At 59.1% G+C, this 25,892-nt stretch overlaps 1 protein-coding gene across 1 annotated transcript; it reads right to left on the reverse strand.

Annotated features, from left to right (window-relative positions):
- Positions 1-3,119: 3,119 nt before the first annotated feature.
- On the reverse strand, positions 3,120-25,757 carry SEMA7A (semaphorin 7A (John Milton Hagen blood group)). The gene is made up of 14 exons (XM_044231049.1): positions 25,583-25,757; positions 12,694-12,845; positions 12,142-12,183; positions 11,695-11,787; positions 11,395-11,479; positions 11,166-11,276; positions 10,370-10,509; positions 9,557-9,741; positions 8,532-8,640; positions 8,249-8,447; positions 5,348-5,475; positions 4,997-5,151; positions 4,728-4,789; positions 3,120-4,499 (listed from the first exon to the last, which is right to left on the reverse strand). Exons 1-14 carry the CDS (start codon positions 25,755-25,757, stop codon positions 4,138-4,140), a joined length of 1,998 nt encoding a protein of 665 aa, XP_044086984.1. The 3' UTR covers positions 3,120-4,137.
- Positions 25,758-25,892: the final 135 nt, after the last annotated feature.

Consider the following 25,892-nt stretch of genomic DNA (forward strand, 5'->3'; position numbering starts at 1 on the left):
CCTACAGAAGGGCACCAACCCGCCAGCAGGACAAGTGCTTCCCGGGTGTGGTTCTGTGCTCTTTCCTCTTGCGGGGGCTGGCCTATGGCCACTGTCAACCCTGGGAATGTGGTTTTGTTTTTGTTTTCTTCCCAAGGACTCTTCCTCCCAGAGTTAACCAATATCAACATTAAAGCGTTTCCGGAGCCTGAGTTAGCCACAGCAGCCCCACTCCACCGGCCCACGCCCACAGACCTCCTGGCTGGAACCCCAGCCGGGAGGGCCCCGTCCAGACAATGAAGGACTAAAATTGGGCTGCGGAGGCTGCTGGAAATGGCTGGGGATGGGAGAGGGGGTGGGAACTGGAACCCCAACAAGCCCCACTGATCCTCACCATCATTAGAAACATCATCACCCTTTCCCTGCTCAGAATCCTTCAATGGCTCCCTAGTACCTTCAGCGTGGAGCTCTAGGGCCTTAGCTCCCAGGAACTGACACTGAGAGAGTCATTCAACTGCACTTCCAGATACTCTCTCCTCTAATCCACAGATTCATCAAGAATGTGTTGCAGGCACTGTTCCAGGCACTTGAGACGCAGCTGTCACCCAAACTCACAGAGGTCTCTCTGCCTTCCTGGAGCTCACACTACTCCAGCTGAGCCCAGGACATTCTGGGCCCTTATACAGCCCCAGGCCTTCGTGAATGCTGTTCCCCCTTCCATTCTTCAGTGACTCTCCACCCTAGGGACTTCTACTTGTCCCCTAAGGCCCACTCAAACCACCTCCCAACCACGACCATGGGTTAGCTACCTCCTTCCTCGGATCATCGCCATCCAGCCCCACCTCGGCCTCCCCTACCAGGCATTGAGGGTCTCAGGGGCAGGGGCTGTGCCTTCTTCCTTAGCCAGGACCCCAGGGCCCAACTCACTCTAAGGCTTCATCTGCCCCCTCCCCATCTCGCAGCTCAGGACCAAGCAGGCTGAGGCATCAGGGGCTCTGGTGGAAGGAATGGTTCAGGACCCCTCTGGAGAATTCAAAGTCGTTCTGAAATCTCTGCCTGGAATCACCTTACCCCTGGCATTCCAAGGGAGAGGCTCACAGGAGCAAAGGTGGGTAGAGGACTGAAGGAGGTGAGGATAGAGAAAACAGGGGTGCATGGGGCTGTAAATAGTGGGTCAGGGACATCAGGAAGGCAGCGGCCTTCCTACAAGGGACATAGGCCAGCAGGGTAAACTTCAGTGGGCCCTTTTGAGTTATAAAGGAATCTCTCATTCCCTCTAGCTTCCCCAGCGGAGCTGAGCTTAGGTCTTTAACAGTCTTTGGTCTTTGGTCTTTAACAGAAGGACAAGCCTGGCTCCTGCCCCTCAGCCTGGCCCCAAGAGGCTGATGTTGGTGCCCCGATATCATGGGGATCTCCATGCCTTTGGGCCCAGGCAAACAGCCCTATTGGTCCATAACCACCCACGGCTTGCTGTGCTTCTTGCTAATGGAGGGAAAACAGGTCAGGAGCCTTGAGCCTGGCCTGCCCTCTCTCCACCAGCTCATTTACATGGATTTACAGGGACTCCTTTCATGCCTCCATGCACACGGCTTCCTCCTGTCCAGCCCTGGCAGGTTCCTCTATAAAAACAAAAGAGTATGTTCTGTCCCTCCACTCTTCTCCCAGCAGCCCATCCAGGTACTGAGAGCATCCTGTCTGGAAAGAGGATGCCCGCTGAAGTCCAGAGAGAGCAGGGACCAGGTTGGGGGTCACCCAGCAATCCAGGCAGGGGTGGGGCTTGAGCCCACACTTTCTGCACTGCCTGCTCCTAAAACCCACTCCTTCCTGCCTTCCCCCCATTGTGGGGCAGGTGGGCTTCCTGAGGGGTGAGCTCTGCCACTAGTGCTGCTTGGCTGTGAGCTGGGAAAACGGACAAGGCCAAGACATAGACTCTGAGGTCCTCCAAGACAAAGGAAGTTGGACTTAGAACCCAGAACTGCGTGCAAGAGGGGTCCCACGGAAGCCCTGACCCAGCCCCTTCTTACATATGAGGAGAATGAGTCTCGGGGAAGGTGAGATCTCCCCAGATCACAAGGGTAACAGCGGACCCACGTCTCTGCCCCCAGCATGGAGCTCTTCCGGGTCCCCCGCACACTCCCAGACTCCTGGCCCCAAACACCTGCTGTTGCCTTAGTCATCCTGGGGAGGCTGGGTGTAGGGAGGAAAGAGACAGGCAGAATCTTCAGTTGGGGGAGATGGCCGGGGAAAGCACAGGGCAGACTGACAGGGAGGGGTGCCATGGGTGGTGGGTGATTCTAGTCCTGTGTCTGCCAGAGCCACCCCAAAGCAGGGCTCAGACTCAGAGAGGGGACCCGTCCCAAATCTGCCACGTCCCCCTTTCCAGCAGTTATTGCTCGGGACAATCTTCCACAGACCCCAAAAGGCCTGTGTCCCTACCTCCAGGGACAGGCGAGAAAGGAACGAAGGGGCAACAAGGCCCTGGGAGGCCTCCAGGTTTCCTTCTCTCTGCATCCCTCCCTCTGGGTGCCCCCATTTCTGGTCCTGCCCTTGTCTGGCCCATTGTCTCTCTGAAGAGCCGCCTAACTCCCTTCAGCAGCTTGGCAGGCAGGACGCTTCTCGGGAGATGTGGGTTCGGATCCCGTTTGTGCCTCTCATTAACTCATTAGCTAGGAGCACTGCTGAGCACTTCCTGGGCTCCAAGGACAGAGACAGTAAGTGTGTGTGATGCTCACATAGGCAGAACATACTGGGTCCTAAACAGAAGCCCCACCCCCCACCCTCTGTCTCCCCGACCAGGATGGCTTTGCAGGCAAGAGGCAGGCACAGGTAAATAAATAGTCTGTTTATTAGTAATATGTTACATTATTAAAGTGCATTGAGAAGAGATGCAGGGGCCAAAGCTGGAAGGCCGCCAGCCCCAGGCCCTGCCCTGAGCTGGCCAGACACAGCCAGAGAAGGGCCCGGCTCTCTGCTGAAATCCATGGACAGGGCTGGGGGCAGAGCCACGCACCTAGAGAGCTTGGCCCAGGCTGTCCCCACCGGAATTCACAGTTTAGCCTAAGTTATAACATGTCCTGAGCTGAAGGTGGGAGACTAGGAGCATGGAAGCACAGCCCCTGGGGAAGGGGGCTGAGGGGCGGGGAAGGGACCCCCCCGCCCCCCAACCCCCAATGCCAAGGGCAGAGTCCTGGAACCTCCCCCTGAGGACCCGGCTCCTCCTTCTATATGAATGTGGTGAACCTAGGGCTCAGTTTCTCCTTCGTTCTCCCCTGTCTCCCTCACCCTACCCCCCCCCCAGAAATGCCCCCCATACAGGGGGACTGGGACCATATTCCCCTCAGACTGGGATCCCAGGGCAGAGCCAGCTCATGCCACTCTCCGCGAACCCATGCCTGTCCCTAGACTCTTATCCCGTCCCTGGAGCCTCAGACTGGGACCCCCCACCCCAGCCCATGCCTTCCCCAGTCCCCTCCCTGTCCCACCCCACCCCCAGCATGTAGTTTTGGTATTTTCATACAGATGCAGTCAGAATTAGCTATACATGAAATAAGCCTAACATAAAAATAGAGCTTTTTCCGTCCTTCCGTCCGGAAAGCAAACATCCTTCAATAAACATGCAAGGCCGCTGCCTGGTGGGACCCAGGGCTGGTGAGAGAGCCGCAGAAGGCAGCCCTGGGCCTGCGGGAACAGCGGCCACCCCCGGCCCACAGCAGGAGGAGGGAGGAGGGGGCAGTCGGGATATGGAGAGTCCAGAAGGACTCAGGCCTCAGCCCCAAGGTCCAAAGCCGGGGTCCCAGCTTCCCTCTCCAAACCCCGTTCTCTGGCCCACGGGCTCTTAGGCTGGGGACATCACTGCATTAGTCGAGTTTGAGGAGGGGGTGTTGGAAAAGTATTCTCCAGAAGATAAAGTCTGAAGTCCTCAATGCCCCAGCTTCACAACAGCACCTTCCTTCCATGGCCCCCTGCCCCCGTGCCCTACGTGGGCCTAGCAGCCGCCTGCGGCTGGCCATCTCCAGGCCTGGTGTCCATCGGGTGACGCAGTCTCCCTGGAAAGAAGTAGCGGGCCAGGAGCTTGCCGGACCCGGCCGGCTCTGGATGGGAGACTCTGGGGCCCCCCGAGGCTGCAGGAACCTGCACCATGCCCAGCCCCAGGAGGTCCTAGTGGACCAGCAGGCCAAGAGCAAGTGTGGGCAGGACACCCAGCCAGAGGGAGGTGGCCAGGGCCCGGGCACGGCCCAGCAAGTGCTCGGCTGTGGCGCCGTCCTCGGGCAGCAGCTCCCAGTGCTGAGCCTCCCGGAAGTAGGAGCCCTCCTGGGCCTCGCAGCGGTAGTGGCCGTACTGGCGGGCTGTGAGGTTCTCGATGAACAGGATGCAGTTGGGGCTCTGGTGGCCTGGCTCGCAGCTCTGCTCCACGTTCTGCTCATGGCGCCACGAGTAGGTGGCATGACGGGACTCCACAGGACAGCTCAGGTAGTAACGAGAGTTCGGAGCAAGGGAAACCTTCTGCAGTGGGGCACTATCTGGAGAGGGATGGGGGAGGCAGCTGTGAGGAGGGGGCCCAGGGCTCCCAAGGCAGGCTGTGTTCTCCTCTGCTGACGAGGGCTCCAGGGCCAATGCTTTGAAATGAATACCTCCTCCCGACTCCCCCCACCTCCCTCACCATTCCCCTCTCCACAACCAGCCCAGACCAAAGGGTGCCCCCTCTGCAGGACTGTCCTGCCCCATCTCGGACGGGCCAGATCGGGTACCTGGTTTGGGGTTGGGGCACTCTGTGTGTGGCTCATCTGGATTAATGGACTGCAACACTGGCCTGGAGTTGGAAGGGGGAGAGAGGCTAAGCAGGCAGGAGGCCACAAGTCCGGCCCTTTCCCCATCCTCGTCCCTACCCAGGATCAGCAGCAGTGTCCCCCCACCCCGCCCCACTCACCCCTTCCTCCGCACCTCTTGCAGCCCACCTACACCACCCCTATTCCCGTGTTCACCTGCTCCCCGGGACAAGGAATTCGGGCCCACGTACCCTGGAGAGCTGTAGATAGAGACACAGTGGCCCTGGTCCCAGCCGCAGTAGGGGTCTCGGGCCATGAGGCAGCCGTGGCAGCCCCCACTGTAGACCTCACACAGATCCAGGGGCACCTGGCTTACCTCCCACTGGGAGCTCACGTAGAGCTTCCGCTAGAAGGAGAGCAGGACTCAGGTCAGGCCGGGGCGCCCAGCCCCAGCACCGACTTCAAAGTCACCAGGCCAGCCCTACCTTGGCAGGCCCTGGGGCCCAGAGGTTCTTAAAAGGACGTGCAAATCACATGCAAAGGAGCTCTGTCCCCCATCCCCCGGGTAGCCCGGCTGGTTGTAGCGGGCAGGGGAGGCTCACCCGCTCGGTGTCCAGCGACATGGCCTGGATGGCAGCCGGGTGGTGAAAGGGCTGGATCTCCATGATGTTGAAGACAAGGCTGCGTTCTCCCTCCCTGGACTCCACCACTTTGTGGATGGTGCCCCTATCTGGGGGTGAGGGGCAGAGGGTCAGTGGGCCGGTGGGCAGGTGTTCCACTCCAGAGCCGGGCAGCCTCCCTCTGGGCCGGGCCAACCAGCAAAGACATGTGGAGGATGGCTGGGCAGTCGGGGCTCGGGTGAGGGTCACAGGAGTGGGCCAGGGCGGGGCGAGGAGAGTATGACTGAGGAGGGATGTGGGAGCCTGGGGGTGACCTAGGGAGTTTCGGAGGCTGGGCCGCAGAGGCCACCGCAGGAGGCCCAAAGCTCCCCAAGGCTGCAAGGGCAGCTGGGGCATGAAGAACAAAACCTCGGTACTGTCCACGGTACGTGTGGATCCTCTGTGCCTTAGCCTCGCGCACTGCTCAGTCCTTAAGATCAAACACCCTTAAGAGGCGGGTATTATCTTCCCAATTCCGGGAGGAGGAAATGAGGCTCAGAAAGGCTGATCAACTTAGCTCAAGGTCACACAGCCAGTGACTGGAACCCAGAGACGTCAGAACCCCACCCCTTCGCTCCTTCTATGACTCCCCTGCTTCCTGGACTCGTTGGGGTTGTTTGCTTTAAATACACTTTTCATTTTGGAATATTTTTAGCTTTACAGAAAAGTTGCAAAGATAGTACAGAGTTCCCGAATACCCTTCACCCAGTTTCCCCCAATGCTACTATCTTACATAATTGTGGTACATGGTCACAATGAAGCAATTGAGACTGGGACATTAGGATCACCTCAACTACAGACTTTATTTGGATTTTTGGGGTTTTTCCACTAATGTCCTTTGTCCGTTCCAGGATCCAATCTAGGACTCTACATTGCATTTAATCTTTGGGGATTTTATTAATTTTTATAAAATCTTTCATCGGAAAAGGATGTTAGATGCCACACGGAGATTCCCAAGGTCAGAACTAGGCTGCCTGCCTCTGAGGCTGTGCTGTCTCCATTCATACCTGTCGGGGACTAATGGGCATTCTGACCCCCAGGTCCTCCCATTCCCAACTCACCTTCTGTCCCAGTTTCGAGAATAGCCTCCCTCCCTCTCCCTCCTTCCCAATTTCCCAGGGCATCACTTGCCCCAAAAAAGCAGTCAGATGATCAGATGATCACCCGCCTAGAATGTTCCTCTATGTGTCTATGATCCCCCTCTGGGCTCCGAGATGTGCCCAGACACTGCTTTGTCCTGACAAGCCCCCAGCCTTGCCGCTGCCTTCACGCCCACACTGCCCTCCGCCGCCTCCGTGGCAGCCCCATGAGTGCCTCCCATAACTTCTCCCAGGTGTGAGAGCCTCCCACTCTCTGCAGAGGGCTCAGAAAGTTCTATTTCTTATCTGGCCCCCATCCTTCTTGCTGTAGGCTCCAAAATGGTACCTCTCCAATGGCCCTCATGGATAAACTGGGACAACGGCCTCATCCTGGGTCTGCAGGAGAGGAGTCCACGGCCCCATGCAGCTTTCCTTGTCCTGTCTCCTGCTCTCAGTCCTGCACTGTGTGACCCTTCCTCTCCTACTCCCCAGTGCCCTGCCAGCCACGGCTGAGCAGAACAGGGACGGGGCGCATGGGTACAGCCAGGATGAAAGGAGGAGTGAAAGAAGCGGGGTCGTAGGACCCAGAAGCCAGGCCCCTTGGGGAATTCCTCTCCCCGAGGCTTCCAGAAGTCAAATAGCCACGAAGGGCACCATGGCCCTGAGAAAGCCACAAGGTCAAGCAATAGATAGAGGAAGCCACGTGGCAGGGAGGTACTGAGGGCGGGCGCCTGAGGCCCTGACTGTGTAGCCCCAGAGGTGTGAGGCCCCTGGGGAGATCCTGCCCTTTCTCATGGCACCAGCACTCGGTCTCAAGGAAGGCCGTGGCCCCTGCCCACACTGATCTCCGTGCCTGTTCCCAGGAGCCATCTGCCCACAGACTGGGACCAAGAAGTTGCCAGAAACTCAGCCTGGGGCTGGCTCGTTCACAGCTGATGACTTCCCAGAAAACAGGGGTATCTCCCAGGGCTTCTGGGGTCAGCAAAACCCTGAGCCCCACGGAAGTTCCCTCTGTGGTTCTCTGCAGGACTCTGCATAGGGGCAGTGGCGCCTAGGTGGCTCAGTCAGTTAAGGATCTGCCTTCAGCTCAGGTCACGATCTCAGGGTTCTGGGATCGAGCCCCACATCCAGCTCCCTGCTCAGCCAGGAGCCTGCTTCCCCCTCTCTATGTGCCATGTCTCCTGCTTATGCTCCCTTGTGCTCTCTCAAATAAACAAAATATTAAGAAAAAGGAAAAAAAAGCGAGAGACTCTGTAAGTCTCTGCCGTCTGTAAGTCCTTCCTCATGTCTCACCAAATTCTTGGCATCCACCCTCAAATGTTTCCCTGCACCTGCACAGTCCCACAGACACGGAGAGAGTCCAATTTCCTCATTCTGCCTGGCAGAGGCCCACGGGATACCAGTAACCCAGTCCTTCCTCCTGATTTTTCCACATTTCTTCCTACCATCTTCCCTGGGTCAGACATCTGGACCAAAGCTATACCCATCTTGGCTCAGACTTGTTACATTTCTGCTTCTGAACCCTCACGCTTGCTCTTCTCCCATCCTGGGAGACCCTCTCCTCTTCCATCTTCCCCCACCTCCTCCAAGAAGCCCTCCCTGCCTGACTCTTCCACGGCCACACATACTAACCCCTGACAGCTGTCGGTCAATCAATTCTTCCTTCCAGGTGTAAAGATCTAACCAGATGTTAGTTATGTTATTCTTTACGCCCTCCATACCCATTCTTACAAAGCAGGCCCAAAGGCCCAGGATGGCCCCTCACCTGTGGTTAGGTAAAGCACGTGGAAGGTCTCCCCACGGCTGGCCTGCATGCGGTGAACAACCACTTTCTGGTAGTGGTACTTGGAGTGGAACAGTGGCGCTTTCGAAGGCCCCATGGGCTCCACCCTCTGTGCCACCTCAGGGTGACTGTCAGCCACCTGGAAGGTGTCCGTGGGGATGGGCTGCCGGTCTGGGAGACACTGGGCAAAGAGGACAGGTCCAGGTTAGTGGCACAGCTGGGAGATGGGTCTGAGGCCCAGGCCATTGTCGGGGGGTCAGCTTACCTTGCCAGGCCGAGGGTTGGGAAGGCTCGCATGGTAGCCCTTGAGTGAGGAAGTACGGAAGACCTTGTCAATGTCCCCAAGCGAGTACACACAGACGGCCGAGTAGTTCCTGGAGGACAGAGAGAACACCTCAGTGGGGGACCTGGGCCCTCCCCACCTCCACGCACCCGGGCAGCCCAGCCCCAGACAAGGGCATAACCAAGTCCCCCAGGCTGTGAGCTCTGGGAGGACAGGGACTATCCCAGGGGTCAAGCCTAATGCCTAAGATTCTCAAACACCAGTGAAGGAAGGAGGGAGGCATAGCAGGGGAGAAGGAAGGAGGGAAAGGAGGGAGAGAAGAGAGAAGGGAGAGAGGCAAGTTCAACCACATTTCTTTCTGCTGTAATCGAAGACCCCAACCTGTGTTCTGTCACAGAATCACCAAGTTCAGAGGCTAACCCCCGACCCCTCGCCCCAGGCCATAGAAATCCCAGTGCGTGCCTTCCAGCTGGGTGGTCCTCCAGCCTCTCCAGGCCCAGCTGCAGCCTGCTGCCACCGGAGAAGGCCAGACTCCCATCCCCTGCCCAGCCAGGCCAGGTCTACCAGCACCAGAGCAACAGAGCTTCGGCCTGGGCTTCCCAGCTCAGCCAGCACACACCCAACCCGCACTTGCGCCTGCCTTGTTTTCAATCAACCAGAGCGATTAAGAGGTGTGAATGATCGGGTGCAGGCCATGCCTGAGAAGGCGTGATAGCGCCCAGCTGCCTCTTCCCAGTGCCCCAGCCCCCGCTCTGAGCCCACGGCCGGGGGACACACAGGCACAGATGTGACCACAAGCACGCCCACAGCACGTGCACGCACACCTGCATGCACAGACTCACAAACATGTCAGCATGCACCTCTCCTTGAGCACGGGCTCGCCCCTACCCACCACCCAGTAACAGCCCTGTGCACTCTTGCCCCGCGAAGCCTTCTCCTCAGCAGGGCCCAAGCCTTCCGAGCCCCACTGGCCGCTTCACCGTTCGGCTCCGGCGAGGATCACTCACCAAGGGTTGGAGAAAACGCCATAAACTCGAGTGTCCCTCCACTGGCCGTTGGGGTCAGGGAGCAGAAAGACGTCCTGCAGCCTGTTGAAGTTCTTGTTCGTGGACGCATCGCTGCACACCAGCATGGCCTTCAGGAAGGTGTTCCACTTGGAGACCGACAGCGAGCTCTCGCCACCCTGGTCCCCCTGAAAGGGTAAAGAGGAGGAAGAGCCCCTCAGCCCCAGCCCCGGCTGCCAGGAATGCCGGCATCCAGGCTTCAGAGCAGGCACGGAAGCCCTGAGAGGGGCCCCGACTCCATCCCCTGCCGGGTGCCCAGGCCTAGATGGCCTGTCCTCTCCAGCTGGGTGCTGGCGCCAGGCGCCAGCCACAGGCCTTGCTGATCCAGGGCACAGGGCTGGCGATGCAGACCCGCAGGCTCCAAGTGCCAGATCCCCATGGGGAAGAGCAGCTCGGACATGTGTTTGTTGCACACACACACACGCGCGCACGCTCACACGTGTGCCCCAGACGTACATCCCAGCGCCTTCAGTCACAGGAAACACACACATAAATGCACTTCCACACTCACAAACATGCTCACTCTCCACGTGAAGTCACACATGTGTGCTCCGTCAGGCGTGCACACAAGCCCCACCACCTCCCCTTCCCTCCCACCTCCCACACTCCTTCGTGCACCTTCCCTCCCACGCTCCTTCCCTCCCACGCTCCTTCGTGCAAACATGTATGACCCCTGACCTGGGTGTGTTTTCACACAGTCGCTCGCTCCTCCATAGGCACAGACACACACTCTTGCCCACTCTGCCACCCACTCACCCTGCACAGCTGGGCCACGCGGGACACATTGAGAGGGGCCTCGGGGTTCTTGTCAGGATTGTCCTCCCGGAAGAAGTAGTAGATCTTGTCATCATAGGCTTGGTCTTGGTGCACAATGGTAGCCTTGATGAACTGCGGGTCTGCCAGGGACACAGGAGAATGGGTGTGAGGCTGGGGGTCTACTCGGAGGACCCACCCCTGTGTGCAACCGCCCTGTGTGCAGGTGAGCACACAGCTCCCCTGCATCTCTACAGACAAGCCCAGGGCAAATCAGACCTAGGGAAAAAACTCAGAACAGCAGGTCCAATAGCCCAAGGGACCTAAGACTACACCCCCAGCCCACACCTGTTTTGCCCTCTCCTACAAAGATGTCATCGGCCCGAGAGCAATGACTTCATGCCTGGGGACTGGGGCGAGGTCCCTGGGGGCCCCTATGTCACTTCTGCCTAATTGGCAGAGTCCTAATGAGGAGGGAGAAGGTGTCGTGCCCCAGCATGAGCTCAGCAGAGCGATACACTCTGGCTCCTGGGGACCCCACGCTGGGTCTGTGGCTTCCTCCGTTTTGCTCCCAGAGCGTACTGGGCCCACCCCGCCTCCACACCACTGTCTCTTTTGTTCCCCTGCTCCCTTCCAGGTCAAACTCCTCAGCTCTGGCTACTCAAGCCCCTGGTTTCTTAAGTGGGCTGTGGCCTCAGCGGCCCTCATGGAGCCCTCCGGGGGCACAGGAGGACCCCATCTGCCGCCCTGGGTGTTCACACCCCTCCAGCCCCTCCAGCCCAGCCGGAGCCTGATTTACTTTGCATGACGGTGTCACTGGTGTACAGCTCGATCTCGCCCTGGATGCGGCGGAACCGGGGGATCTTCCCGTTGTATTCCTGCTTCCGGATTGTGGAGTACACCTCGTCCCCTGGGCATGGTGGGAGGGCCATGGGTAAGGGCAGACAGTACCCAGAAGTCCCTCGTCCAAGCCTGGGATGCTGGACATGGAGCTGTCCACCCTCCCCAGCCCAAGGCAGCAGCCCTACCGTCAAACAGAACCAGTGAGTTCTCATCTGGGCTGAAGGGGGCATAGCCTCTCCTCTCGCCAAGCGACTCCACAGAGCCATTCACCTGGGGGAGGCCAAGGAGGGTTAGACAGCCACGTGACCCCATGGCCACTGCCACTCACGGGCGCCAGCTTCCTAGCCAGGGTCCCCCTCCTCCCAGGGATTCTACACAAAGTGGGGCCAGCGTCAGAGTCCCCCCAGCTTCTTCCCGACACAGAGGGCAGAAGCCCACCCAGACAGGAGTGAGCTGACCAGGTCTGCGGGGAGGGGCCCTCTTACCAGTCTCCAGCAGCTGGGGCGCCGGGCGTTGGTGCCACAGATGAGAAGCGCCTCGCCCTGCCTCTCCAAGAGCGTGATGTAGTTCTCGCAGTCCTGCCCGGGAGAAGGGGAGGGAGACAGGTTGGCTGGAGGTCCTGGCAGGCCTAGCACTAGGACCCTCGGTCTTGGGGAAGGAGTCATCAGAAGTCTGACTACAGGAGGCAACCTCCAAAAGGAGAGCCCAGAAGGGGGTGCTGCTAACTCCAAGAACAGAGTAAGGGCAGAGAGGCCTCAGAGAAGGACCACGTCTGACCCTCAGAACTGGGAATCCTGAACCAAGGTTACCTCTCTCCTCCCAGACTGTGGCTACCAGGGCAGGGCCAGGCCTCCTTCCTCAGACTCTCAGGGACTCCCATCCCTTTTCCAAGGGAGTCAGCCTCCCCTCTGTATTGCCTCTCCCCCACTCACCCGCTTGTCCAGGCAGGACCCCTTCGTGGAGCCAATGTTCACCTAGGGGAGAGGGGAAAGTGTTAGTCCACTGTCAAGGCCAGAAGCCTGTAAGTACTTTCCATGCATGTCTCAGGAAGAGTTCATTCTCCAGATGAGGGCCCTGAGAATCTGAGTGATTTACCCAAGATCACACAGGCTGTCTGGCCTGATTCTCGGAGCCAAAGCCCGGAATCAGCCCAGAAATCTCAGAAAATAGGAGCGCTGGGGTTGTGGAACCCAGCTTCCTGTCCAGATCTCCCACAGCAGCCCTACCCACTTGTCCTGGGGGGCTAGTTCTAGGCCTTTCTCCTCGCCGCCCCAACACCCGGGCCAATCTGGAGCCTCTCAAAGGGACTGTATATGGGATATCACAGGGGCTGGATCAGTTTAGGAAGAGAGCTAACGTCCACAGATTCCCTGAGATCCCAGAGGGGAGATAAGGAGAGAAATAGGGGGAGGGAAGAGAGAGGAAGGGGCTCAGTTCTGTTTCTGGGGCCAGCAGAGGGATCCGACAGAGGGGTCCAGGCTCACCGTGCGCACGGAAGCATTCTTGCCCTCGGGGAAATCGAAGAGGTAGACCTTGCCACGTCCACCCACCCACACGGCAGAGCTGCCCGGCTCGTGGAGAAGCACTATGTGAGGCTCCGACAGGCCGAAGTCAACCCAGTCCTGTCCTGCGCGGCCTGGGGAGGAGGCAAAATTGGCAGAAACATTGAGGCTGCGCCCGGGGCAGCAAGAACCTTCCCCCTTCCCCCCTGCTACCCCCAGGCACATCAGCACCTACCGACAGCTAGTGTTTGGGTCTAGACTAGGGGACCACCAGGACTCAGAGCCATGAGTAGAAGTGAAGGGTCCCCTGCTGGGATCCAGCAACCAGCTGTCCTTGCCCCAGAGCCATTACCCCATCCTACAATATGTGTAACCTCAGGATGAGGGCAGGATTTAGGGGCCTCTGGGGAAAACAGACCACCGCCCCCCAACATACACACACATATACACACACACACATGCACACAGCGTCTGCTACTCCTAAGAAGCTGGGCTCAGGCTTTGGGACTCAACCAGGGCTCCCTGACTTTGGTCTGTGTGGCTCACCACTGCCAGGACAGAGCCAGCAGCCACCTCTGTCCCCTGCGGGTCGCAAGGCCTCAAAGCAGTCCACCTAGGGTCAAGGTTCCCAGAGATCACATTGGTCACAACCCCAACCCCTCCTTTGGGAAGCCCTCTCCAACCCCCCACCCCTGGCCCACCCCACCCTTTAGGGAGCAGGCCAGCTTAGATCAGAGCTAGAAAGGAATCTGAGTAGCCACTCCTCCCCATTTCTATACATGGGCAAATGGAAGTCCAGAAGGAGGCAGGCCAAGGTCACAGGGTCAGTGGCAGGCACTGAATGACAGCCCACACCTCAGCCCCTCAGCTGCCCTCGGTGGCCTGGCCTGCTCAGGGCTGGCTTCACAGGGATGCCGGCTGGCCAGGGGCAGGGTTGGGGGCAAGATCGGCTCTCCCTCCCCAGCAGTTCTGGGACAGGGAGCCCTTCACAGAGCACAGCCTGGCCCTTTAAGCAGAAGGGCTGACCAGGGCAATTTTGCCCAAAAAAGAAACTGTAGCCACTACCTCCAGGGAGATGTTTCATCTCCGGTGACATTGCTGAGGTCGGCCCAGTTGCAGGACTAAATTACAGAGATGGGATGGCCTGTGGCTGGTCTTCCGCCCCGACCACTCTGGGGCTCACCCCAGAGTTCAGCCGACCTGCTATTTATTCAGCTGCAGCGAATTCTGGGGCAGCCAGCTTCCCAGGGACGCCGACGACGCAGGACACAGCCCAGCCCACATGGAAGAGGGCTGCCATTTCCTCCCTCGTTTCCTCGCATCTGCCCAGGGCCCTCTCTGTGAGCCATCCCAACTGAGGTTGCATTCAGCTGGGGTGGGGGGCACACCTTGTAACCCGAAACCCATGATCCCTTCCCTTAGGCTAGCACCCTGCACAGTCAGGTCAGTCCTGGAAGTGGATCTTCTCTGTCTTCACCTCCGTTGCAGCCTGGGCCACAGCACAGAGGAAAAACTCAGGGCCCCCGGGGGACACACTAGCCCAAGGTCACGCTAGGAGGGAAGGCAGACTGGCTCACGATATTGGTGCTCGGAGATGCCAGCACTGTGGGCCAGCTGAGAAACCGCTGAGCTTGCAGCCCTCGGGTTCCCCTGGCTTCCCTGGAGTGCTCCACGCACAGCCTGAGCACCTCTGCAAGTCAAGCCTCATCGACCCTCCCCCAGGGTCCCCCTCTGCAGCCCTGGCCACGCAGGCCAGTGCCGAGAGCCCAGCTCTGCACTGGGCTGGTGGCCGAGGCTAGGGCATTGCATAGCTGGCAGGTCCCGGCTCCCCAGCTCCCCCGCCTTTCCAGTGGGGGTAAAATTAGAGTGCTAGGGTCAGCTGCCCAGCTCCCCTTTCACAGGCAGCCAGCCAGGGATCCAGACAGTCTGCGGCTGCTCCCCCTTCTACTCCCCTGGCCAGCTGTGGCCAGGAAAGGCTGCAAGTCTGTGTCTGGAGATGGGCTGGGGCCTGAGAGCTCAGAACCCTACCCCTCACGGAGGGGCCCGCGAGGCCCACCACAGCTCTGTCAGGGGCAGGAGGGCTGCCTGGGAAAGAGGCACCAGAGTGGTCCCCGGGGACAGTTCTTGTCTGGGGGCCAGGGAGCAGTCCTACCCCAGGGAGTCAAGCCTGATAGGAGAGGAGATCTGGCCCTACACTGAAAACCAGACAGAGTGAGACTGTCCCCGGAAAGCAAGCCTCCCCAAATCTCACACACAGAACTGTCCCAGCGCAGAACTCAGGGCTGCTCACGAAGTATCTTTGAGAACACAAAGGGAAGGAGGGGGAGGGCTTCCATGGCTGGGGTACAGCATGGGGGGCTTCTGTGCCAGCCCCAGGACAGTCCTGCACAGATTGGGAGCCTGAGTCCCACACCCTGCACTTCCCGGCTGCAGCAGCCCAGGGTGGGGGAAGTGGGGACTGTTCACCCCATTCTGCAGAAGAACAAGCAAGGTCCAGGCCACATGGCCTCCCCTGACCCCTAGGCTCCTGCCCCTCCCCAGTCTGCACCCGGTATGGGTAGGACGGCACCAGCTCAGCCCGAGGACGAGGACGAGGCCGAGGCCTTGGCCCATTCTCTACCCCAGCCCCAGCCTGGCTCCCGAGCTGCCCAAGGCCCTCAAAGGGCCTGATTGTGCCGGGGAAGTGTCTGAGCGGCAGCAGCTCGATGAATACATGAAAGGAAGCTTTGTTCACGTTGCTGGAGCGGGGGCTGGGGGGCTCAGGGGCAGGAGGGCTGCCTGGAAGTGAAGGCAGCACCAAGCCTTCACAGCCAGGCCCCGTGGCCCCATGGCAGAGAGCTGGGTCGGGGAGGGGGCGGCCTTCAAGGCTCTGAGCAAGGCCAGAGTTTGCCCCTATAAAGGCCCAGCTGGGTGATGAAGTGTCACCTCCTTAAATGCGTCTTTTTGCTTCCCAGTGAATCCAAAGGGCTGGGGGAGGCGATCAAAGCGAGATGGGTCAGGAAGAGGCAGGAAAAGAATTCCAGACAAGGGCAAGGACTGAACCAAGGTGAGGAGGCTGAATGGGGGGTGCCTAGACCCAAGGGCCCTGAGCGTGATGCCCAAGGATACTGCCCATCAGTCAGCAGTGTTGCCCTCCCCCCTCTAGGCAGGGCTAGGATCCGGAGAGCCTCCTCTCCTCCAGCATCCCCCCTGCTCTCCCTGCCTGACCAGCCCCCTCTGTTTCCCATCCTCGATGTCTAAAAGGAGCACCGTCTGGCACCGTGTCTCCCCCTTCACTCCCCGGCCTGACGCATTAGTGGCTGACTAAGTGGTAGCTAAAAGCTCCCAGAATAACCAGGGGTTCGGGCAGGGAGGGGGCTAGGGGCCCAGGGCATGGCCCCAAAGGTGGGTCAAGAAAAAAGACCCCCACCTCCCACCCCCATGTGATACTGAGCCAATCCTCGCTCCTGTACTAAGAGAAAACACACTCAGGCAGTCCTGTTCCCAGCTGGCCTCCATGGTCCCCACCCTCCCCTCCTCAGGGAGGCAGGAGCTGCAGGGTGAGCCCCAGCCAGAGAGGAGGGTCAAGAAGATGGCTGGGTATGGGAGGCCAGATGCCATGGATAAGAATCAGACCTGACTGCTCTCATGGACACCACCCTTGATCCAATGTCCCAGTGGCCTAGTGGCTAGAGCAAGTGTGGGCCGCCAGAGAGTGGGTTTTCCTAAAGCAGGCTGGCCTGGAAGGGTATCATCCCTCCTCTCCTTCACTCTGGATGCTGTCACCATCTGGTCCCCACTGTCCCCGCATCCTCATTGCTTATGAAAGAACAGGGCAGCCCAAGGGGGGGATGGGGACTGGAAAGGAGGGGGTGGTGTTGTTCATGAAGGCAGAAACAAGGACAGGCCCCGCGGTCTGGCCTGGGCAGGGACAGCCTTCCAACCTGACCCACTGAACCGATGGGCCTTGAATGATGACCTCAAGGAGCCCTTTGAAAGTAGGCATTGAGGCAGGCTCTAGGAATGGCAGGAATGTGGGCACCCAGCAGGAAATGCCTGAGTCAGGCCATCCCGGGGAGGCCCAGGCACAGGGCAGGAGCCAGGCCGACCTCAGACTGGGGACCCAGCCACATCCTCCCCCATCCCCATACCCCACCCTGCATTGCATTGCCGGGCCCCCCTCATACCACACCATAGTCCCTCTCCTACCACACACACCTGGCTGAGAAAGAGGAGGGAGGGCGCATGTGTGACCCAGGAATTAGGGCCACTGACAGGGCACCCTTTGTAACCCATACCCCACAGGTCAAGGTGGAAGGGAGAGGATCTGAACAATCACTGAGCTGAGGGGACACAGAGACCAGACGGACTGTGCTGCTGACCCAAGGAAGCAGGGAGGGGCCAGGCCCCAGCATAGGACTTCTGCTACCCATCACCAGCTCTAGCCCTCGGGGACCATATCTCGAAATCCTCTAGCTTTACAAAACACTGTATGTGATTTCTCTCTACTTCCCTGGGTCCTCTCCTGCTCCCCATCCTTCCCTCCCTTGCCGGCTAGGTGACAACTTGCTGGGCTGAAGGGACATATCCTCCCACCGACCAAGGTCAGCTCTGGATGGGAGGGGAGCATGCCTCACATGGGGGCTCACCCTAGGGGCTCAAAGAAAGCCTGTGCTCCTTGTGGCAGCCAGGTGGCTGGTTGGTTGTGACCAGGGCCTTCCAGGTTCAGTTTCCTTCTCTGTGGATTGAAGGGGCTGGTACCCGCTAAGGCCCAAGTTTTATGACCCAACCATGGTTCTTAGGACAAATCACACACATGATGAGTCCTGGAAGAGTCACAGACAATTTTCTGAATGGAAGTGGGGGCAGCAGAAGAAGCCAACATCCCCCTCAGCCTCCACCAACTGGCCTGCAAATTCCCCAACCACCCTGCCAAAAGGCAGGACAAGTGTCTGTACCCCATTTTATAAACAGGAAAACTCTGGCCCCTCCAAGTCAGCAAGGCTGTGTGCTCCCTTCATTCTGCCACTGTGCCCAAAGGACCAGCAGCCCGGCTGGTGGGGAGACCAGCAGGCGGGGTAAGGGGGAGGTGGGGGGAACGACGGTGAAGGCTTTGGGGGAAGGAGCAGTGTGGATGGCAGGGGGCACTGGGGTAAGCCAGACTCAGGGAACTCTGTGGGGGAAGGCCCCCCTCCCGAGGCCCATGTGGAACTGGGAGGAGGTTCCAAGGCCAAGGGAAGGCAGGAAACCCAGGATGGACAACATGTCCTGCCCACCTTCTGCCTGTTCTTCAGGCTGGGCAGGTTCTAAAAGCCCCAGAATGAGGTCAAGGTCAATGGTTAGCTCCTTTAAAGGACAGGATGGGCGGAGGGGCAGGGCCTGCCTTTGGGCCCAGAGCCAAGGCAGAGGTGGGGGAGAGGGCAGAGGGTGCCTATACCACCCCAGGGGAGGAAGAGAAGGCCCCCCAGCTTGGCCTTCACCTGCGCTGGAGGGGCAGGTGGGGTAGGCAAGGGCACTGCGCCAGCACAGCCGGTGAGGGAGAGCGGGCAGGGCCCAGGCTGCCAGGTCTGCATCTCCCCAGAAATCAGAGATGACGAAGGAGGAGATCCACAGCGATGGTAACGGTGACATCCCAACCGCCTTACCCTTCCACTGCACTTACTATCCACCAGGCTCTAGTCTGAGTGCTTTTTAGATTCACTAACCCACTTCATCGTCCCTGAACTCTTCTAAGGTGGGCTGTCTTAGGACCTGTATTCTACAGTGAGGGCAGCAAGACACAGAGGACTCGAGGAACTTGTCCAGGATCACTCAGCTATACAGTGGTGGAGTGGCGCTTGACGCTGAGGCAGATTGATTCTGGAATCTGTGCCTTATAGCACTGCGCTCTGTAGAAGGGCCCTTGGAAGCGTCCAAGCCAGTGTGTCCCACACAAAAGAAGAATGGGGACCAGAGAGGGTGGAGCCTAGGCAGAGGCCTCCTGGCACAGGAAGGCCTGACCTCTATCCGCGATGCCCTAAAGAGGGTTTGTGTAATTGAGCGTGGGTGTGCAGGCCTGAGGCATGAGGAGTGGGGGGTGTGTGTGTGTGGAAGGGATCTGGGGATGCAGCACAGCACTGAGTGCTGACCAGCATGACTAACGAGGAAGACAAATCTCTTGAAATCTCTGTCCAAAATAAAAAACACTGTGGCCTGGGGTAGACCACAGAGAAGGGCAGGATACACTCATGAATCCTTCTTCACTATCTGCCCAGCCAGGTTCTTACCCAACCAGCATCTGCCAAGGTGAGACCTCCACCTCTGACTCCTCAGCTCAAGAACCCACCATGGCTCCCAAATGCCCATCCCGGCAGGGCCCTCCCCCTCGACCTGGCAGTCAAGGACCATCTCTGCTTCTCTCTGCCACAGCTCTTTCCCTCCTCCGCTACTTGGCTTGTGCTCTCCTTTCCCTTGATTGCCCTTTCCCCTTCTGTCTGTGCACACGATCTTACCTGTCCTTGAACACCTGGCCTCTACCCCCCACCCCCAGGCTTTAGGAAGTGCTCCCAGCCGCTCCAGCTCTCACTGCTCCGTCCTCCCTCTGACCTTGGGCTACACACCATCTGGCACACACCATCTTCTCTCAGATCACACTGTCTGGTGGGATTTTGCCCGAACTGTGGTAAGTAAGGTAAAGGCCAAGCCTCCTCTCACCCCATGGGCCCTGCCAACCCAAGGCTAACAATGAGCAAGTAAGGACAGCTCAGATAGTAGGGAGGGGTGGACGGGGGCAGGAGGACCAACCGCCATATGCCACGGGCGCAGACCTCTTGGAACAGGTTCCTGGGCCACTGACAGGGCACCAAGTTTATCGCCACGACCTTCTTCCTTGCTAGGCTGGGCTGAAGCCCTGGGTCCAGAAGATAACAGCATGAGTGGTTCTCCATGCCCCACTCTGCCTCCACCCCACGCACCTGCCCTTCACTCTCGCCTGGCTCTTCTCCTTTCAAGGACATGTCTCCCACTTGTGAAACCCCACACTGACCTGTCACAGTCCTTGGCTATAGCTACCGGTTCCTGATCTCCCAAGTGACCTCTCTAACCAGGGAGCAGGCCCGCCTCTCCAGGCACCTGTGTGCAACCCAAGGGCAAACCCAGGCCTCCTCCTGCTCTCTGCCCTACAGTTGCTGAACACGGGCGGTCCCAGGCATGGTGGCCGGTGCTGGCTGCCCTCCACGATGAGAGCTGCCCCTGAGGGCGTTAGCACAGAGCCCGATCCCCTGGCTTGCAGGACGCAGGGCAGGATCAGCTTAATCCCAGGCTGCCCTGACGGTTAAAACCAGATTAGCCCCAAGTCCTGACACAGGTCAACCTGCCTCGAGACCTGAGGTCCAGCTGCCCTGAGAAAAAGACCAGAAGAGGTACATAGAGTCAGCCCAGCCTAAGGTCCTAAAGGGAGGATGATCATGGCTGGTGGGGCTCCCGGGAGCAGAGAGCACTGGGGCAAGAAGAATCTGGGCTCAGCTGAGGAAGGAAAGGCCAAGGAGGCCAAGGAGGCCAAAGAGGAAAGGGCTCAGGGAGCCGCAAGCCTGGGGAAGGAGCATGTAGGCCAAGAGCAGGCTTGGGCAGATGATACAGCCCTGGTCCCAGCTCTGCCTGTGTCATTGGATGACCTTGGGCCAGTCCCTGTCATCCCTGGCCTCAGTTTCCCCATCTGTGGAATATGTGGTTTGGTCCAGCTGATCTCTGTCATTTGTCTTCTGACGTCCTAAGCTGTGCCCCACTGGGCTGTGGGCTGGAGTTATCCAAGGTTTGCTGGAGGAAGTGAGACAGAAATGGCAGAAAGGAGAAGGGTGAAGGGAGTGACAACCAGCAGGGCAGGAAAACATGGGTGCTGAGGAGAGGTGAAGACAGATGGACAGAAAATAAGGCGGGTGCTGGGCATGGTCACCATGCCGTACTAGGGAAAACGGTAACTGTCACTGTGTGTTCAGCACAGTGACATGGAGGGGTGCAAGGGGACAGATCTCCCAGTCTCCCGTGACCTGGGCTAGCCAGGGGAGGAAGCGCCTGTTCTCTTACAGGGGGGCCAATAAGGGACAACAATCCTCCAGGCTCTAGGAGGACCCCTTCCTCCCTCACCCTGGGAGGGAGGAGGCTTCTGGAGGCAGACAGGCCTGGCCATAAAAGGAAACTAAGAGAAGGGGAAGCTTTCTGGCCCCAAAGCTACCCACCGGAGTAGAGGAAGTATGGTCACTCTCTTGTGACATAGCCAGATGCTGTGCGGTGGCTGAAATGAGGGACACGGGGCTGGGGGTGGAGGACAGGACGTCAGATGGGACCTCAGCTGTCAAACTCCAGGACTACCCACTCCCACCACTGTCCCCATCCCCGCAGGCTGCTGGATCCCTTCCCCTGGTCCGAGCCTTGGCTTAACACCCATATGTTAGGGGCCCTGGCCTGGCCCTTTGCAAAGAAGTTTGCCCAATTCTCCCTGTTTCTCCTGAAGGATGCAATGAGAGAGGGGTGTAGAGCTTACACAAGCATGCCAAACTCCTGCCCTCACCCGCAACCCACTCCCCCGTTGGCCCCTGGCCCAAGGAATGATCTACACACACACACCGCCCCCCACCCCCAGTCACAAGGAGGTGAAGGCTCCTGGAAGGGGAAGCTGGTCACAGAAAGAACATCTGCCCCTCCCCCACCAACACAGCCTAGATGCTGCCGGCAGAAACTCTTCCCCACCATGGAGAGTCTCTGCTGAGATACAGGCTGCCTTATCTGGGGCACCCCGCAGTCAGGAGTTAGGCAGAAAGCTCCTGTCTCCCCAAACCCAGCCCTGGCTTCCCATCAGGGAGCTATGACACATAAGAGGCCTCCCCTGCCAGCCATGGTCCTTCCTCCCACTGGCTGTGTAAAGTCAAGTGGCCCAACTCAGATGTCCCCTCCTGCAAGAAACCTTCCTGGAGCCTCCAAGCCCTAGCTAACTCAGTGTCTCCTTCCTGGCTCGGAGCACCCACTCAGCTCCTCTCCTCTCCCTGGTCCTAGTTGCAAGTTTTTGGGTCTGAAATCCTGTCACACCAGGTACTTCCTCCTGTCCTTCCCCTCCCCAGTTGGCTTCTACACCTCCTGCCATCCCAACTTACCACCTCTTCCAGGAAGCCCTCCTTGATTAAGTAGACTGGGTTCAGTACCTCCTCAACCCCCATAGCTGCCCTCTGTTACAGGTCCTGCCGCATTTTATTGTAACTGAAGGTTGATCTGCCTGTCTCTCCATCTACACTGAGAAGTCTACAAACTTGTCTACTTTCTCATCCCTGGGACCCCAAGCCCTGCCCTGGGACCAGTACAAGGTGGGCCCCAGCAAATGTCAAATGTCAAACATGCTAAATCACCTCTGAGACTACAAATTAATGAACCACTTCCTCCAGCTGATCTTAGCCTTCAGCTCATGAGACAAAAAGATAGAGAACACAACACTCAAGGATTTCCGCTGACTTCCCAGGTTTCAATTTCTCCTCAATGCTAAGGTTTGAACTGACCACCGCAGCCTCTGCCCGTCCCAGAGAGGCAGGAATCCCAGGGAATGCATGCTCTGGTAAGTGTGAGCTCACCCCCTTCACCAGCTTTGGACGAATGAGGAAACAGCCTTGGAAAAAGCAAGTACCTGTCCAGAGTCACACAGAAAAAGAGCTAAGACCTGAGCCAGGTGCCAGACCTCTGCTCTCTTTTCCCCACACGGTGGATTTCTTAGGCCTACGCCGGCAATCCATCCCACTCCAGCCTGCTCTCAGAATCTTCACAATCCAGGACAGAGGGGTCACACAGCTTGGCCGGACGCTCCCAGTGACGTTACCAGCTCAGGAAACCCCCTCTGTCCTCCCGGGAATTACCCCCCTTCCCTGGTTCTGCAGGGGGAGTTCACCTTGAAGGTGATGAATACATCTAAGTCCCCCAAGAGGGCAAGGATTTCCACTGGAAATGCTGATGCTTGGGGAGCCTCAGCTGTGACCTCATCCCCCGGAGGAGATGACAACAACCCCCCCCTGGGGAGTCACCCCATAATGGCTCCCCCAGCAGCCGCCAAGTCAACAATAACATCCTGTTGTTTAACTGGACAAGAGAGAGGGCAGAACCTGCTGGGCAGGTGGAGATCAGAGACTGGGCTGTTTCTCATTGTGGACATGCTGGCTCACCTCTGATCCTGGAGGTCAGGACTTTCCTGGGCTTCTCCATCTCCTCCAAGCAGGGATGGAATGAGAGAGGGGTGCCCAGCTTACATGAGCATGTCAACCCTCTGCCCTCACCTGAAACCCACTCCCCTCCAGTCCCTGCTGGCAGGGAGGTCAGGCCCACACTTTGCATCCATGACTGGTCCATGTGTCCCTGATGCCCTCAGAGAACAATCTTCAGAGCCCTTCCTGATCTGGTGGGCTCTGAGGGTCAAAGACAGGTGCAGAGTTCAAGGGCATCCAGCAGGTCAGTGCTGACACATCTGTCTCTCTCCGGGCCAGGCTTCATCAGGCTGGAAAGGCATCAACTTCCCCAACAAGCGCAGGCTGGGAATCTCCCAGAACTCTCTGATCAAATCTTTCCCTGAGGCTTAGGAGTCTAAGCAACATAAAACAAATGACAGAGAAGAGCCTCCTGTACCTACTCCCATCCCCAAACCTGTCCTGGCTGAAAACTAAAACCCCAGTCTATGCCCCACGGAAAAGCGGCTCCAGAAACCCTATTATCTTTGGTCTAGTGGTTGATGGAGGCCCACCCTCACAGCACCCCATACCCTGGAAGACGGGGACCTAGGTCTACAGCAGGGCTGGAGGGTCCTCTTCTCAGCCATCTCCCCAATTTGCCCTGCCCAAGCCCATTCCTGTCCGACTGCCATGTGTCACCCCACAGGAGACAGGACGCAGCTGTCAGCCAGGCATACCATCACCAGCTGGTGGTCCTGGGGGAGAGGCTGGTGGCAGGGTCTGTCTGGCCAGTGGGGCGCCTGGCACTGGTGAGGATGAGCGAAGACTGCCTTTGGACAAGATAGGTGAGGGGGTGGCAACTCCCAGCACGGATCAATAGCGCATTACCAAGTGGAGGGCACGGCCAGTGCGGGCCAGCGTGGCACAGTCGTGAACTGTGTGCAGTGGAAAGAAGAGGTGGAGCTGGGTTGGGAGCTTTGAAAGTGGGTAAGAGGGCTGAAAGCATCTTTAAATAGCCCCAGGGTAGGGACTAAGTGCCCTGGCTGTGGAGGTTCACATTAAGTGCTCAGAAGAGGCTGTGCATTAAGTATGGGGGGAGGGGTCTTGGGAAGACCTGGGGGTAGGGGCAAGCAGAGCCAAATGCAAGCAGTTTGGTGCAGGGGGAGATTCCAGAACACTCAGATATGGCCATGTGTCCTCTTCAGAGTGCCCAAACACTGTGCTGTCCAGGACAGCCAAGGGGACTGAGGCAAGGCAAAGATAGTGGGAATGCAGAGAAAGCCTGGGCTGGAGCTGGTATGAGTGAGGGTGCAGGTGTCCACCATGAATAGATAGCCAGAGGGCTGCCTGCTCTACTCCCACCAGAAAGACCTCTGGCTGGGTAACACAGCTGGCCCCCAAAGTCCCTCCTATGGCCAAAAAATGTGGCCAAAAAATTTGCTTAAATCCTTCGCCCCTCCCTAACTCAGAACTAACTCTGGTCTTGTGCCAGTTCAGAGCCCCCAGTCCGCACTGTGAGCTCACAAACTGCAGAGTGACCTTGGGCAAGTCACATTCATTCCCTCCACTGCAGCTGCAGATCGGGCCACTCGGTTTGTGTGTGGGATTTTTTTCTGCTCTCTGCTAAGAATACCTGCCCCAGATAATGCTCAGGCTCTGGCAATTCCTGCAAACCGCCTCAGGCATCAAAGGCTGCTGGCAGGGCCAGACCAGACCAGTCCCCCAACCCCCACCGGGAATCCACCACCACCAAAGGGGGCCGCAGTGCCCGCCAAATTTGGGAGACAGGGCCCTGATGGTCTAGGGGCAGGGAAGCATTTGTGTGCAATGCAGGGGAGGGGAGCTCGGTCCCTCATGACAGAAAGCCTCAAACCCCACCTAGCCCGCTTTCTGACCCATTGTACAGGGGTCTAAAGTGAGGCGACCCTGGGGGAGACTCTTCACATATCCATCGCCGCCTAAAATCTGCATTTCCGCCCGAGATCCGCCGCCTGGGGGTCCCAACGACCGTGCCCCACCCAACGGGCACTGCCCCCCACGCTGGCGCCGAATCCCGGTGACAACTGCCACGTGCGGACAAGGGGGGAGCGGCCGGTCCCGGCATTGCAGAGGCAGCGCCCGGGTGCCCCAAGCCTCCGCACCGCACCATGGCCCGGCTCACCACAAGGTTCCCACCCCTTTACCCGGCCCGCGCTCCGGGCCGGGGCGGGGGCGGGGGCAGGCAGCGGGGTCTTTGTTCCCGCAGCCCGAGCGCAGCGGCGGCGGCAAGGGGTCCGCGCCCCCCTTGCCGGCCCAGCCTGCGCCCGGCGCGACAGCCGAGCCCGCCGCTCAAGAAGAGGAGACGTGGGTGGGGGTCCCGGCCAAAGAAAGGGTCCTGTACAGAGGTCCTGGCGCTGAAGGACCGAGAACGCCCCACGGCTGAGAGAGGGGCCCTCTCCCTCCCCTGCGCTCCGGCGCTGCGGTTCCCGGCTGGGGGCGGACTTGGAGCGACTTAGCCGGGGCTCCGGCCCCCGCCGCTCGCTCACCGCAGCGTTCCAGCCCGCTCCGGCGTGCCAGCGCGCACACTCACACACACTCACCCAGACCCACACGCTCCCCGCGGGGACAGCCCGGGACCCGCAGACGCGCGCACGCACTCCCTCCGGGGCCCGCACACTCCGCACACGCCCGGCGCGGCGTCCGATCCCGCGCCCCACCGGCCGCGCGGCGCCACCTACCTTTCCAGACAGCGGAGATGCGGGGTCCGCTCTTCGGGTGGCCTTGGGTGGCAGCGGCCGTCCAGAGCAGCAGCAGCAGCAGCAGCCGCAGCGGGAGCCAGGACCGAGCCAGCGGACCGGGGACGCGGGTGCTCTGGGCGCCGAGGGAGGCGCATCCGGGCGGAGGCGGTGTCATCCCGCAGCCCGGGAGCGACAGCGGCGAGCAGCCTAGTCTGAGCCAGCGCCCCACCAAAAGCAGAGCTAAGGCGAGGAGGCGGAGTCAAATGCCTGACCCCACCCTCCCCCCTCCCCCCCCCCCCCCCCGCCGTTC

Source organism: Neovison vison, chromosome 13, assembly GCF_020171115.1.
Source record: "Neovison vison isolate M4711 chromosome 13, ASM_NN_V1, whole genome shotgun sequence".
In the NCBI taxonomy this organism is placed as follows: Eukaryota; Metazoa; Chordata; class Mammalia; order Carnivora; family Mustelidae; genus Neogale; species Neogale vison.